At 48.3% G+C, this 16184-nt stretch overlaps 2 protein-coding genes across 2 annotated transcripts; both read left to right on the forward strand.

Annotated features, from left to right (window-relative positions):
* Window positions 1-367: 367 nt before the first annotated feature.
* On the forward strand, window positions 368-3315 carry LOC144248411 (uncharacterized; the record flags this gene model as incomplete). The annotated part of the gene is made up of 2 exons (XM_077790585.1): window positions 368-1144; window positions 3289-3315. Coding segments are annotated over 2 exons (804 nt in total), but the record flags the coding sequence as incomplete, so codon positions are not given.
* A 343-nt stretch (window positions 3316-3658) lies between these two features.
* LOC144248412 (uncharacterized) lies at window positions 3659-7103 on the forward strand. Its single transcript, XM_077790586.1, has 2 exons — window positions 3659-3669; window positions 5880-7103. Exons 1-2 carry the CDS (start codon window positions 3659-3661, stop codon window positions 6799-6801), a joined length of 933 nt encoding a protein of 310 aa, XP_077646712.1. The 3' UTR covers window positions 6802-7103.
* The last annotated feature ends 9081 nt before the right edge of the window (window positions 7104-16184 follow it).

A 16184-nucleotide genomic window follows, 5' to 3' on the forward strand; every position in this document is an offset into this window, starting at 1 on the left:
GGACGAGGACGAGGACGAGGACGAGGACGAGGACGAGGACGAGGAGGACGAGGACGAGGAGGAGGACGAGGAGGAGGACGAGGAGGAGGACGACGAGGAGGATGAGAAGCCGGAGGACGAGGATGAGTAGGAGGAGGACGAGGATGAGGAGGAGGAGGACGAAGATGAGGAGGAGGACAAGGAGGAGGACGAAGAAGAGAAGGAGGAGGAGGAGGACGAGGAGGAGGAGGACGAGGAGGAGGAGGATGAGGAGGAGGATGAGGAGGACGAGGAGGACGAGGAGGACGAGGATGAGGAAGAGGACGAGGAGGAGGAGGACGAGGAGGAGGAGGAGGAGGACGAGGAGGAGGAAAAGGAGGACGAGGATGAGGAGGAGGACAAGGAGGAGGAGGACGAGGAGGAGGAGGACAAGGAGGAGGTGGACGAGGAGGAGGAGGAGGACGAGGATGAGGAGGAGGAGGACCAGGAAGAGGAGGACGAGGAGGAGGATGAGGAGGACGAGGAGGACGAGGAGGAGAAGGATGAGGATGAGGACGAGGAGGACGAGGAGGAGGAAAAGGAGGACGAGGACGAGGAGGAGGAGGACGAGGAGGAGGATGAGGACGAGGAGGACGTGGAGGATGAGGATGAGGAAGAGGACGAGGAGGATGAGGATGAGGAGGAGGAGGACGAGGATGAGGAGGAGGAGGACGAGGACGAGGACGAGGAGGACGAGGAGGAGGAGGAGGAGGAGGACGAGGAGGAGGAGGACGAGGACGAGGAGGAGGAGGACGAGGAGGAGGAGGACGAGGAGGAGGAGGAGGATGAGGAGGAGGAGGAGGAGGAGGAGGAGGAGGAGGAGGAGGAGGAGGAGGAGGAGGACGAGGACGAGGAAGAGGGTGAGGAGGACGAAGACGAGGAGGAGGAGGAGGAGGACAAAGAGGAGGAGGAGGACAAGGAGGAGGACGAGGAGGACGATGACAAGGAGGAGGACGAGGATGAGGAGGACAAGGAGGAGGACGAGGAGGAGGAGGAGGAGGAGGACGAGGATGAGGAGGAGGAGGAGGCCCAGGAAGAGGAGGACGAGGAGGAGGATGAGGAGGACGAGGAGGACGAGGAGGAGAAGGACGAGGATGAGGACGAGGAGGACGAGGATGAGGAGGAGGTGGACGATGAGGATAAGGACGACGAGGAGGACGAGGAGGAGGAGGACGAGGACGAGGAGGAGGAGGACGAGGAGGAGGAGGAGGAGGACGAGGAGTAGGAGGACGATGAGGAGGAGGACGAGGAGGAGGAGGAGGAGGAGGAGTTGGAGGACGACGACGAGGAGGAGGAGGACGAGGAGGAGGAGGAGGAGGAGGACGAAGACGAGGATGTGGAGGGCGAGGAGGAGGAGGACGAAGAGGAGGAGGAGGAGGACGAAGACGAGGAGGAGGAGGACGAGGAGAAGGAGGACGACGACGAGGAGGAGGAAGACGAGGATGAGGAGGGGGATGACAAAGAGGAGGACGAGGAGGAGGACGAGGAGGAGGAGGACGAGGAGGAGGAGGAGGACGACAAAGAGGAGGAGGAGGACAAGGAGGACGAGGAGGAGGATGAGGACGAGGAGGACGTGGAGGACGAGGATGAGGAAGAGGACGAGGAGGATGAGGATGAGGAGTTCGAGGAGGATGAGGAGGAGAAGGACGAGGATGAGGACGAGGAGGACGAGGACGAGAAGGAGGACGACGAGGAGGATGACGAGGAGGACGATAAGGACGAGGAGGAGGGCCAGGAGGAGGACAAGGAGGAGGACTAGGACGAGGAGGAGGAGGAGGACGATGACAAGGAGGTGTAGGACGAGGAGGAGAAGGATGAGGATGAGGAAAAGGATGAAGATGCAGATGACAAGGAGGTTGAGGAGGAGGACGAGGAGGAGGACGAGGAGGAGGACGTGGAGGAGGAGGAGGAGGAAGAGAAGAACGACGATGATGAGGAGGATGAGGAGGAGGACAATGACAAGGAGGATGAGGATGGGGAGGAGAAAGGGGAGGAGGAGGAGGAGGAAGAGGATGAGGAGGACGACAAGGACTAGGGCAAGCACAAGGAAGATGGGGAGGAGGAGGAGAAGAAGGAAGAGGAGGAGGCAGAGAAGCATGAAGAGGAGGAATAGAAGGAGGAAGAGAGAGGACCAGGACATGGAGGATTATGAGGTTGAGGAGGAGGTGGACAACGAGGAGGAGGAGGAGGAGAAGAAGGATGAGGACGAGGACGAGTAGGAGAAGGATGAGGATGAGGAAAAGGATGAAGATGCAGAGGACAATGAGGACGAGGAAGAGGAGGAGGAGGAGAAAGAAGATGAACAGGAGGAGGAGGAGGACAAGGAGGAGAATAAAGAGGAGGAGGACAAGTATGAGGAGGACCAGGAGGTGAAGGACTAGGAGGATGACGATGAGCAGGATCGGGAGGATGAGGAGGAGGAACAGGAGGAAGATGAGGAGGAGGAGAAGGAGGAGAATGAGGATGAGGTGGACAATGAGGAGGATGAGGAGGATAAGGATGCGGAGGATAAGGAGGAGGAGGATGAGGAGGAGGACAAGGATGAGGAAAAGGACAAGGATGAGGAGGACAAGGAGGACAAGGAGGAGGAGGACGAGGAAGACGAGGAGGAGGAGGAGGAATAGGAGGATAAAGAGGATGAGAATGAGGATGTGTAGGGGGACATTGAGGAGGAGGAGGATAAGGATGAGCAGGACAAGGAGCTGGAGGAGGAGGGGGAGGACTAGGATGACAAGGAGGACAAGGAGGACGAGGATGAGGAGGAGGAGGAATAGGAGGACGAGTAAATGGAGGATGAGGACGAGGAGGAGTGCGGGGGTTTGTAATTTTCCCTTCTTCCCCCCATTCACCCTGCCCCTTTCTTATGTGTTCCTTGTGTAAATAGTGACGGGAGACAAGTCCATTCTATAATGTCAACAAGTCTCAGTTTATTCCAAGCACACATGTACACTTATACCCGTTATAATGAAGCTCATGCATATTGCAAAACTTAGGCTCATCATCGGTGTATTAAAAACAGGTCAACCCCGCCTTTGGAGCTGTCTGAGCTTGCTTTGTTTTCCCTTACATTTATCTTTTTGCTGACCATTCTACTGTTGGGAACCAGCTTACCCAAGGACATAAGATATTATTGCTACATCTGCTATTGCTGCACTGTGCAATTTTCAGCTACTGCTTCACTAACTGCAGGTAGTCATGTCCTTTCTCACGAAGCCATTCATCCACAAAACTCTCCACATTTCTTATCATTCATGCTGTGACATTCAATAGCCCATTATCAGCAAATATCTGTCCTGAGGGAGGATTGATTGTGGAAGAGATAAGGAAAAACTGCCCACTTAACACAGGACAACTGCCATACAGATGGCAAATAGAACACATCTTGCTTTTCAGTCTGGGACAGGAGGACACAAACAAAATCAGCTGAGAAGGCGGCGCTCTGAAAATCAAATCAGAACTGACAGAAAATGAATGGGACAGAAATCAGTAATTCTGATAGTTTTATTTATTATGAAAATAAATCACAACCACCCAGCCCCACACAATTCTGATCCCACAACCTCAAATTTGGATCTCACTTTGCCCGATCACCTTCCAACCCCATCTCATCCTGGAGGCTGAGGAATTGAGCAATTTTAGCATGGGACTGAGGTAAGAACCAGCCATTTTGAGGTAGGATTGAGTCACTTTGAGGTGACAGACAAATCCACTTTGGGTTTTGGAGTGCAAAGATATGGAGAATACTACCAGATATCCCCCAAGAACCCACAAATCCTCCAGAATATGTTCCCAAACAGTAAATTCCACCTCAAATACCTCTAAAATGGTGGGACTTCTGACATCTCTGGTCAATACTCTTTTTAGTCATTTTTCAGGTGTTTTTAAGTGATAAAGACAAATCAGAAGAAAATTAGGGCCAAACCAACACCAGAGACCCCTTGATCATCCCCTGGACACTGGACAAAACAAACTCAGCAGAAATCAAAGTTAACCCTCCATAAAATGCCTTGAGGAAGATTTGCTCTTTCCACAAGTCATTTCTGATGGAAACACAAATAAATCCCAAACATGAATAGACCAACAACAGAAGCAATTCTCTGGCAATTCCAAATTTCATGAGTTCCAGCACAGCTCCAGCTCAGATGCTGGCAGGTTCCAAAAAAAAAAAAAAAAAAAAAAAAAAACCCCAAAAAAAACCCAAAAAAAAAAAAAACATGGAAATTTGGCCCAATACAGATTATTAAAAGGAAGGGAAAGCTCTGTGTAGCTATCACAAAGGTGACAGGGACCAAGAAAATAATGCTTTTCCCCCCAAAGCCCGTGAATTCAGGAGTTATTTGGGAAATTACCTACTTGAGCTGGGCTTCTTGTAGGATTTAAGTAGCCTTGTGTTCCTCACTTTGAGGTGAATGATCCTTGTCAGTCTTGCTGGTATCATTTGGTCCCTTTCCTCCAGTGATTTTAACAGACTTTTCAAAGAAGGAAAATAAAATATTTTTCTTTACACTGGCCACCCACAAGAGCCATTTTCCTCGTAAGTTCTCCCAAAAGTCACTCAGAGGAAGCTGCATCCAAGCTTCCAAGAGATCCTCCAGAAAGAGCCACAAACTCCTCAGAGGAGAGAAACATGCTGTTGTCAAAGGCACCTGGGGTCAGACAACAGAGCTCTGAACTCACTGTGTAAAATAATGTTGCAATCTGGATAATAAAATTGTTAGAGAGATGCCTCTGCCCCAATTAAGGTGCTAACAAGACCAAATCCAAAGTGGATTTTATTGAACAGTAAATGTGAGGTAGAGAGAGATGCAAAGAAAGAGAAAAGGGGAGAGAGCAAGGGAGTGACAGGGACAGAGGTCTCCCCTGGGGTGGGGCAAGTGTGACATTGTCCCCTGTGTGCGTGGCCTTCCCAGGGTGGGGGTTTTACACCTGAGCCAGTTTGGGTAAGGGGGGTGGTGTTCACCCCCCACCTCGAGCAGGGATTGCCTCACTGTTTCAGGTTACAATGTCAGATGTAACCAAAAGTGTTTTCAGTCTCCATCTCCATAAACTGTTATCAACAGGTGGGGCAGTGTTCTTTATCTCTTCCATGGCTCAGGCCCTGATAACGCCCTCCAGGGGCCATCTTCTGTTAATGGGCCATTGAGTGTCACTGCAGCACTGATAAAATTACATCATCCCATTGTGGGACGCTCCGCCCAGGGGGAGGAACCAAGCATTCCTACCTGGATATAATCTCACCCTTGCAACACCATGACCACCTTGGCTACTGCATTCCCAGAGGACAAGAGCTCCATAACCACCACTGGATCTTCAGAGGAAGACCAGACCCTTCTACAGGATCGCCACTTTGACAGAATCACGTTCATCACTCCAGCTGGACTGCAGCCACCATTTCATCAGACTGCTACCACCACCCTGAGCAACGAGGTGTCAGGTTATATCCTGACTCTGTCAGATTAAGACAGTGTTTCTGTATCATTGCCTTGATCTTAATTTTCTTATTCAATTGTCATTCTGGCTTAGACTCTCTCCCTGGTTTGCTTTGAAGCCAGTACAAAACTCACTGTGCTCATCCCTTGTTTTCCTCCCAAAACAGGATTTCCCGTACCCAAATATTCGCCAGATGGAGAAGAAGGTTGTGAGGAAGAGGAAGATGCCCTGGGACACCAAGGCAGGTGAGGAGGAAGTCAGTGCCCCTTTCCCCCTCTCTCCTGCTCCATCTCCCAGCCCAGCCTGGCCCCCAGCTGCAGGACAGCCCCACTGCCGGTGCCCTCCTGCCGGGGATGCACTGGGGGGATCTCCTTGCCCTTCCCTCTGGCACTGAGGCAAATCCCATCTACTCCTTGTCCTTCCTCCCCCAGAGCAAGACCTGATCGTGGAGACCAGGAAAGACAAATCCCTGCAGCAGAACCTCATGGAAGAAGCTGTTTTGAGCAACTCCACATCGCAGGAATCCAACGGGGAGGAAAAGCCCTGGAGATCCCAGAGGAGGAGGGCTGCAAGGCCAGCCCAGGATGCTCTGAGGAGGAAAGACCCACTCTGGGCCTGGAAGGTGGGCAGAGCTTCAGCCAGAGCTCTGAGCTGGTGGTCCCTGAGAAGCTTCCTGATGGGGAGAAGCCCTACAAGTGTTTGGAGTGTGGGAAGAGCTTCAGGAAGAGCAACAATCTGAAACGACACCTGATGATCCACACCGGGGAATGGGCCTACGAGTGTGGGGAGTGTGGGAAGGGCTTCAGCTGCAAATCCCATCTTGTCAGCCACTTACACATCCACACTGGGGAGAGGCCCTACAAGTGTGGGGAGTGTGGGAAGGGCTTCAGACGGAGCTCCGACCTCATCATCCACCAACGCATCCACACTGGGGAGAGTCCCTACGAGTGTCCCGAGTGTCAGAAGAGGTTTCACAATAGCTGCAATCTCCTTGTACATCAGCGGATTCACAAGGATGAGAGGCCCTTCCGCTGCCCTGACTGCAGGAAGGGCTTCAAACACAACTCCACCCTCGTCACACACCAGCGCATCCACACTGGGGAGAGGCCCTACATGTGCCCCACTTGTGGGAAGAGGTTTCAGAGCAGCTCCCATCTCCTCCGGCATGAGCGGATTCACACCGAGGAGAGGCGTTTCCTCTGCCCCGACTGTGGCAAGGGCTTCAAGCGCAACTGCCACCTTGTCAGGCACTGGCACATCCACACCAGGGAGAGGTCCTACGTGTGTCCCCAGTGTGGGAAGAGCTTCACCCAGAGCTCTCACTTGACCAAACACCAACGGAGCCACCGGTAAGGGAAGCCCTGAAAATTCCCCAGCTGCAGGAAGAGCTTTGTGCACTGCTCCAGTTTCATCCCCCATTGGAGGACCCTGTTGGGAAGAGCCCTGGTGATCCATGTTTCCTGTGATCCATGCTGGGAACACACCTGTCCCTTTCCTTGCCCCTACCAATGGCCTGATATGGGATTGAAGAAAATGAAGGTCTGGCCATGGCCCTGTCACTACATTCACTCCCACCTCAGGTCATTACCGGGGCAGGAAAGGGACTCTCTCTCTCTGTCTTTACCTGAGGAGAAGGGTGTCCTTTCCATGCAGGAGGAAACACGTGGCCAGGAAGATACAATTGATGGTGATGTAGTTTTCCCTGTAACTGGTTTTTCTTATCCCTTCTGTTGTTAATATTTTTTCTGTTTCTGTTTGTTCCTTATCTTGTTGCTGTTCCCAGTAAATTGTTCTTATCCCAGCCTGAGATCTTTCCCTTTTTTCCTTCAATGGAAGGTGGGAGGGCAATGAGTGCCTGCGGGGTTTGAGTGGGAGCAGGAAATTGAGAAATGCCATTCCTGAACCCCGGCCTGTGGAAACCAAGCATCCCAGCTGATGCCAGCCCTGGTGGCCATGGCAGCAGCCTTGGGAGCGGGTCCCTGGCTGGGGCTGAGGGAACCTCTTCACTCTGGTGCCCAGGGACAGGAGTGGAGGGAGCGGCTGCAGCTGAGTTGAGGCAGGCTTAGGTTGGATCTCAGGAAAAGGTTTTTGCCCAGAGGCTGCTGGGGCACTGCCCAGGCTCCCCAGGGAAGGGTCACAGCTCCAGGGCTCTCTGAGCTCCAGCAGCGTTTGGACAGCGCTGCCAGGCCCAGGCTGGCAGTGTTGGGGTGTCCTGTGCAGGGCCAGCAGTTGGACTCGAGGATCCTGATGGGTCCCTCCCAGCTCAGCCAATTCTGTGGTTCTGGATCCATGAGCCTTGGAATGGGAGTGCCAATGGTTGCCATGGAAACAGATTCTGGCTCCAGGCCTGAGCTGGTGTCCATGGCAACCACCCCTGGCATGGGGTCTCCATGGAGCTGCCCAGGGACTGACCATAGCAACAGGGGCTGGGGATGGTTGCCATGGGAACTGACCATAGCAACAGGGGATGGGGATGGTTGCCATGGAAACTGACCATAGCAACAGGGGCTGGGGATGGTTGCCATGGAAACTGACCATAGCAATGGCCATATTGGGATTTCACCTCCAATGTTGACTGTTGTGAAAGACTGGAGGAGATTGTTGGCTGGAAACATTTCATGTGTAGGGGAGGAAGGGGCAGGTCCAGCCCTGCCCTGCCCTGGAACCCCAGCACTGCCCTGCCCTGGAACCCCAATCCCCCCAGAGCCTCTATCCCAGCCCAGCAGTGTCTGCCAGTCCCTGGCACAGCACAGACAATGCTCCACAGCCACCTCCGGAGCCCCAGCCCAGCTCCTGAGTGACCAAATGACCCCAAGTCCCACCTGGGGGAAGAGCCCAGGAACACCAAGGAGTATTAAAGGCTGACCACAAGGCAAGCACACATCTTGACCCTACCTCCTCTTGGAATTTCCATCTGGACATTGCTGAAATCCAGGAGTTGGTAGCTGAGTGTGTGCTTCTCTGTATCTTATTGTTCTCTCTTTTTGTATCTACCTCTTCTATTTCTGTACTCTTGCCAATATTGATTAACTTAAAATTGAACAGGCTCGGAGTTTGTGAAGTTGAATGGGCCAAGTCAATGCTTTGAGAAGTTTTTTTTGTTGATTGAATGCCATATTAAAACGTTTGCCAAAGTTTGACTGATTTTCTAAATTTCCCAGTAAAGGCTGCTTTGTTGCTTAGAGCTCCTGAGAAACTCTTGATAGTATTGCTCTAGTGCTTCCAACTCAGAGTGTTGCAGATGATAGATAGATATGATTGTTCATAAATAATACAGCTAGGATGAGAAAAGTTCTCCCAGCTAGCCGGATGTCACTTCTGCCCTTGAATGAATCATGGAGTGAAATGGACTGTTCCATCTCACCCCCCAGAAGATGTGTGGCTCATCCCACACCTCTGTACCTGCCCCTAAAACATCAGTGTCTGTAACCCCATTGGCCCATGCCTTATCCCAGCCCACCTAGGAGCCCCTGATAAGGGGGCTCCGAGAAGCCATGCGGCCACTTGGAACCTCTTCCCACTCTTGGAACCTCTCCCCTCTCTTAGAACTTCCTCCCCTCTTAGAACCTCTCCCTCCCCCCCTGGGGCTTCCCTGCTCCTAAACCCTCCTTTTGTCTCTCCCCTCCCCTGTCCTCTTAATCCCAGCCACATGCTACACCTGCGAGCATGAGGCTCGGACCTTCCTGCACCCCCAATAAACCTCTTTCCCCAAGAGCAACCTTCAGAGATCTCTGCCTCCCTCCACCCACACCGTGCTGGAGTGTGGTCATCCCGCGTTTAGGTCCCTGAGCTATTTGTTTTTTGAGTTGAAAAGACTAAAGTGGTTTCAGTGGTATAATGTACACATTGCTTGTCAGGTTGAGATCAAAGCAGCTTTAGCTATAAGAGAATAGAAGATGTCTGCACTTGGCAAACTCTTATTTTTCCTCCACGTATGCTGTACATTCATCAAAGAGCATCTTCACAAGACATACTTTCAGCTGTCACCCACTCCTAAAACTATTGCAGCTGCCTTCCTTTCTTCCTCAAAAAGATAGAATGGGGCTTTTTTCAGCCCCAGCCACCCTTCTCACTGTGCAGAGATAGGGACTGTGCAGTGCCATACAAGTTCCTCAGCCTGGGGACAGGTGCTCATTCTCTCCTGCCTCCAATGGTGTGAGTAACAAACTTGCAAGCAGGAGACACTAACAGAAGCAGGTGTCTCTCACTTTTTTTTCTTTTTCTCTCTTTTTTTTTGTTGTCACTTTCCAGTATTCTGTGAGCAGTAAAAATCCTTAAATATTTGCAGGTCTAAAAACTAAATTTTTTGTTCTTGTTTTTGCTTGACTAAAAATCTGTGGGTTTGCCAAGATACAGATCAAACCAACAGCAATCACTGTCAGTGGGATTTTTTTCCATGTTGAAAAAGTTTAACAATTAAATTCCATCATTTACTCTGACATGTTGAGATATCAGTCACTATTGCATGGGCCAAGCACTTATTCTGGATTATATCTCCCAGTTATATAACCAAGTATTCCTTCAGTACGATGGTCTTTTTGCCAAAAGATTTGATGTTCCATAGAAGATGCAATTACTGTACAGAGTTTGTGCATAAAAAGAAAAATCCTCAATCTCTGACATATGTATAGAGCTGACAAAGAAAAGAAATTCAGTATCAGAGCTGGGTAAAATGGCTCATGGTTCAAGTGGTTGTTTTTAATGCTTTTAATAAAAAAACCCTCTGCTGTTGTTTTTAAATACATGTAGTCAAATCTGGAAAGTTGAGCATAAGAACATAATGTAGCCACAGTAGGATAATGGACTGAAAAAAATAACCACTGAAAAGACTGAATAAAAAATAAACACTCCCCACTTTGTCCCCCAATTTTTCTGGAATTGTTTAAAGCTAAAAACTACAAAACCAAAATTTACAGAGCTATTTTTTCTGAAGTGTGGACTATACAGTAGTGATAATGAAAATGAGAACAAACCTCCTGGGATGGTTGTGCTACTTTGCCCTGCCAGATACAGAAACATTTCTATACTTTAAGTATTTTATGTTGTTTTAAATTTTATTTCATTTCTAGGGAACAACAGTACCTCAGGTCATTTTGATGTCAGATTGTATTTCACATCATTTATGTATGAGGTGCATTTCTTTTCTTTGGATACTTCAGGAAAACATTATGAGGAGCCTGAAAATTGATTATATGCCTGTGGTCAGGATGCAGCCTTACAGAAAAATCATGAGCATTAAACTTTCCTTGCCAGCAACAATTAAAATATGTAAACCAGCATTTTAAAGAGTTTGAGTTGAATGGTGATGACTTTAAATGGCTTTTTAAAGATGGTGACAAAAGTACTTATGGGTATTTTCCCCTATACTCATACAATTCTGTGTCTTTAATGCACTGTAATCATAATAAATATTTCCAGAACTGAAGAAACAGAACCTGAGAGCTTGTCCATCCTAGGAGTTTCTATTGTTCTCATAAATTTTTCTCTACAATTATCTCTTCTCTTGGAAACACTGTGACAGAACCATGCTGCCATAATAAGCATAAGCAGTAGAAATCAAATTCAGAGCTACACAACTTATTTTACAAGGAGAACAGATAATGAAATGGTAAGTAGTGTCAATATACATTAATGGAAAAAATTGCCTAAGCCCTGCATGGCTCTGAAAGAGCAAGCTTTCCAGTTATATTCAAATATTCTGATCCACATGGAAAATGCAGAGAAGTCCTATTTTGCAGGGCTGATTTGCTTCCTATGTGAGCCATAGCAAGGTCAGAATCCTTGGAAGAACACTGCTTCTTACCTCAAGATTTCTGTGAGCTTCTGCCTTGCTTCTGGCTTGGAAGACCTTGAAAGGCAAAAAAAGAAGAGGAAACAAGTGCACTTTTAACCAGGGGTGACTGAAGAGATTAAATCGCTGCCCACTGGCCATGCTTCACAGAGCACAAAGTGAAGATTGACTGCCCATGACGACATTTGAACCTTGTGTCATTGCTGTGAATCCTCCTGAGTGTACCTTGCTCCTTAGACTGAAGGCACTGTCATTGAGCAAGCTGGAGGTTAAAGCAGCCTTTTTATTTTGGATAGTAATTCACTAATACTTGGGGACTGAGAGGATTTGGGTTGAAATACTTATTACAGCCTATTTCTGCCTTGGTGGAAGGAGGTGAGAAGTACAGAGTACCTGAAGAAAGGAAGAATTGAGATATGCCAAAGAACCAAAAATCTTGATTGGCCACCTAGAGCAAATCTCTGTGGGCTTTAGGAAACTGTGGGGTGGCTGCTCTCACCTGCTTCATGACTGGCCTTTCTTTTCCTGCATATTATTTTCATTTCTACTGTTTGTAGTGTTTTTTCTTGCACTTTGCTCCTTACTATGAATTAGTATGCTGCTCAAAGCTAAATATCAGCCGAATTGATAAAGATAGGTTATTTATATCTTCTCAGGATTTAAATGCCACAGAAAAAGTTGGGGGACTTGAGCAGATCAAGCAATGTTTTACCCTGCAGCCCCATGCAAGTGATTAACTGCTTTAATGGCCGGTACATTGACAGCTTTAGTTTGGATATGGAGGGAAAATAGATTGTGTTTTGGAAGACACTGCTACTTTACTCAAATTTGCTACACTACAGCTCAAGGGTTAGAGCACACCTAGACAGTGTGACCATGCTGTAACTATCACTGTGTTCATTTGTAGTTTTTTACTCAGAAGTTGAAGCTTCTTCTTCCTTTAATTAGCTGCATCTATCAGGACCTGTTTTGTTTTCTGCTATAAATGGTGGGTCAAATAAAAAGAAGGACAGATTTCAGGCAATTTGAGAAATTTTTCTCCTTTTATTATTTCTTCACACATATATATGTAGATATTGCTGAAGGGCAGCTATTACTGAAGGGTAGCTCAATCTTTTAGGACTAAATTGTTCCCTAGGAGTGTGTAAAAGTGACTGTGTAAAGAAAACTTTAGCAATCTTTCCAAAGATTGCTAAAAAAGTTCAGGAGTACTCTGCTGCAAAATTTCAGGCATTTCAGGGCATTTTCACTTCAAACTTCAAGCATTTCTATGGAAATGCTCAAGAGACAGCATACTTAATATATCCAACATCTCTGTTTGCAAAGAGTCTATTTCAGATAGAGGTATAGGAAGGACATTCTCAAAGATATAGAGGGTTACGTACAAAGAATGACACATTTCAGGCAATTTGAGAAACTTAACTTCTTTTATTAGTTTCTCAAACATAGATATTCAAGTATTATTTAAAAGCAGACAAGCAACTAGGGGAATTCTCTAAACTAAGGGTAATTCTCTAAACTAAGGGTTTAAACTAATCTAGTCTAAACTCTATTTCTCTACACTAAGGGTAGCTTTGCAAAATAGTTATATACTGCCAACACTAAAGGGCCTCTGGAATGAATGCTAAGAAACAAGTATAATTAAAACTACAACTCACTAAATGACTACATTAAGTCCCTGATAGGCTAGGTTGTTGTCTTCGAGGTATTCCAAGCAACCTCCATCAGCTTCACTGTTCTTCTGCGAGGATGTGCAGGTGGAGCCAGTTTCTGCCTCCTTGACTTAGGCAACAGCACTGTTGCAAATGGAAGGTGAAGGGCAAGGCCACTCATGGAAGTGTCTGCACAACGAAACCATGTGATGCACCATCTTCCTTTCACAGGAGCAGGAAAGCAGCTTCAGGATTGCCACGGACAAATACAACAATCACAAAGAGTTGACGTCGCAGCAATTGGCTGCGAACTTCTCCATCAGAGCTTTGTGCAGGGAATTCTTCTCAGTGTTGGAGAGCATCATCCAGAGGCGAAAGTGCAGCTGAGCATAAGCCTCCATTGCCTTTCTGTGGGCATCCGGATCTCGGGCCAGGTACTCAAAGAGGTTGAGTGGCTCAACCTTTTGCATTGCTGGCGGCAAGCTGATCTCTGCAGGAAGCTTCTCGTTGCCTAGAACAAAATGGTCCAGGCATTTCCATTTCAGGCAGAGCTGCATGTATGCCATTGTCATGGTTTGACACTGGCACAAGGCCAGTGCCCTCATGAAAATGTGATCCCTACTTGGAATGCTGTGAAGTGGAATCTAGAATAGAGCAAAGCAGGCCCAAGCTTGATAACAGGAAAAAAAAACTTTATTAAACTACCACTACAAAAGAAAAGAGAAAACTAAAGAAGGGAAAAAAAAACTACACAAAGATCCAAATGAAAACCTTGCAAAACATTCCTCCCCCCCACCACCCAACTCTAACAAATCACAGTGAGACACAATCTGGACTCCAATCAGGTTTCTACCCTCCAAGCAATCGATATTCAGTCTATCGAGGGAACAGAGTCTCTCCTGTGTTACAGACCCCCCAAGAAACACAGCTCCACATCCTGTGTTTCCATGTCACACATGGCACCGCCCGGAGAAAAGTTTGCCATGGTGACCCTTCTCCTTTCCATGCACAGTGCTCTCACCACCAATGCATGGATGGTCACTGCCTTTAGGATTTTTCTTTTCAAGGATGCCCTGGCAAGAGGGGAGAAAACAACAGTTCAGTTTTTCATTGTTTGGGACCACAGTCCCCCCCATTTTCCCCTGGGGCCGAGGGCTCAAGAACAGAGATTTTCTTCTCTTCTCTTTCCTTTCCAGGGAAAGGGGGCGCCACCACAAACTCCCCAACCTTTTCTCTGTTCACTCCAATTTTGTCTTTTTCTCAGCTGAAGCAGGTCTCTTGATTCACTGGCATCTTCCTAAAACACAGTTCCTCTTGAAGGAGAAGATTTGGTTCGGGTTGTGGCTAACACGGAAAAGTCCAGCCAAAAGCCACTCCTTGTCCCCCTCCCATCTAGAATTCCTCCTTCCAACATCTTATCCTAGGGTCTAAGGTGTCCCTCTTCCTCTCTTTCAAACCGAGGAGGGGAAAGGAAAATTCACAAAGCTTTCATTTCTCAAGGAAGGGTTAAAAGTCCGAACTCCCAGGATGGCTCGATGCCCGGACATCCAGCAGCTCCCACACAACTGGGCACCTTGCAGCTCCCCCCGCTCTTCCTTCCTTGCGGCTTTCTCTCTCCCTCTCGGGAGAGGAACTCTGGGGGGGGAAATGGAGACATCCCAGATTTCTTCCACCCTTCCATCTGCAGGGGCCAGCCCGGTTCCAGTCCCTCCACCCTTCGAAGTTACCTCCATCAGGCCATGGGGGCTTCCCCTCCCCCACCCAGCTCGTGGCTGGGGGGGGGAGGTCTGCACTGCACGCTGACCGGAACTAAAGAGAGCGAGTTCTCCTGGGAATTCTGCTTTCAACCCCTCTGTGTTCTCAGAGGCGTGTCTACTTTCAATTGGTCAATATCTAAATTGACCTCTTCCTTCCGGGAAAAATTATCTTTCCGTGTCAAACCACGACATTCCACCCTTCGCCTCTGAGAACACAGACTACAAAAGAAAAAAAAATCATTATCAAAATTACATTCAACACATTCTACATAAAACAGCAATTTACACTAAATCTCCACCCCAATTCATCTCAAAACCCAACACATGCTTTGCTCTTATTCCTCCTGATCCCATTTCACAGCATTCACCTTATCACCATCTTATCTTATCTTATCTGATCTTATCTTATCTTTTCCCGGTCAGGGAACCAAATGTCATGGTTTGACACTGGCACAAGGCCAGTGCCCTCATGAAAATGTGATCCCTACTTGGAATGCTGTGAAGTGGAATCTAGAATAGAGCAAAGCAGGCCCAAGCTTGATAACAGGAAAAAAAAACTTTATTAAACTACCACTACAAAAGAAAAGAGAAAACTAAAGAAGGGAAAAAAAAACTACACAAAGATCCAAATGAAAACCTTGCAAAACATTCCTCCCCCCCACCACCCAACTCTAACAAACCACAGTGAGACACAATCTGGACCCCAATCAGGTTTCTACCCTCCAAGCAATCGATATTCAGTCTATCGAGGGAACAGAGTCTCTCCTGTGTCACAGACCCCCCAAGAAACACAGCTCCACATCCTGTGTTTCCATGTCACACATGGCACCGCCCGGAGAAAAGTTTGCCATGGTGACCCTTCTCCTTTCCATGCACAGTGCTCTCACCACCAATGCATGGATGGTCACTGCCTTTAGGATTTTTCCTTTCAAGGATGCCCTGGCAAGAGGGGAGAAAACAACAGTTCAGTTTTTCATTGTTTGGGACCACAGTCCCCCCCATTTTCCCCTGGGGCCGAGGGCTCAAGAACAGAGATTTTCTTCTCTTCTCTTTCCTTTCCAGGGAAAGGGGGCGCCACCACAAACTCCCCAACCTTTTCTCTGTTCACTCCAATTTTGTCTTTTTCCCAGCTGAAGCAGGTCTCTTGATTCACTGGCATCTTCCTAAAACACAGTCCCTTTTGAAGGAGAAGATTTGGTTCGGGTTGTGGCTAACACGGAAAAGTCCAGCCAAAAGCCACTCCTTGTCCCCCTCCCATCCAGAATTCCTCCTTCCAACATCCCATCCTAGGGTCTAAGGTGTCCCTCTTCCTCTCTTTCAAACCGAGGAGGGGAAAGGAAAATTCACAAAGCTTTCATTTCTCAAGGAAGGGTTAAAAGTCCGAACTCCCAGGATGGCTCGATGCCCGGACATCCAGCAGCTCCCACACAACTGGGCACCTTGCAGCTCCCCCCGCTCCTCCTTCCTTGCGGCTTTCTCTCTCCCTCTCGGGAGAGGAACTCTGGGGGGGGAAATGGAGACATCCCAGATTTCTTC

This window comes from Lonchura striata, unplaced genomic scaffold (genome assembly GCF_046129695.1).
Source record: "Lonchura striata isolate bLonStr1 unplaced genomic scaffold, bLonStr1.mat Scaffold_113, whole genome shotgun sequence".
NCBI lineage: Eukaryota > Metazoa > Chordata > Aves > Passeriformes > Estrildidae > Lonchura > Lonchura striata.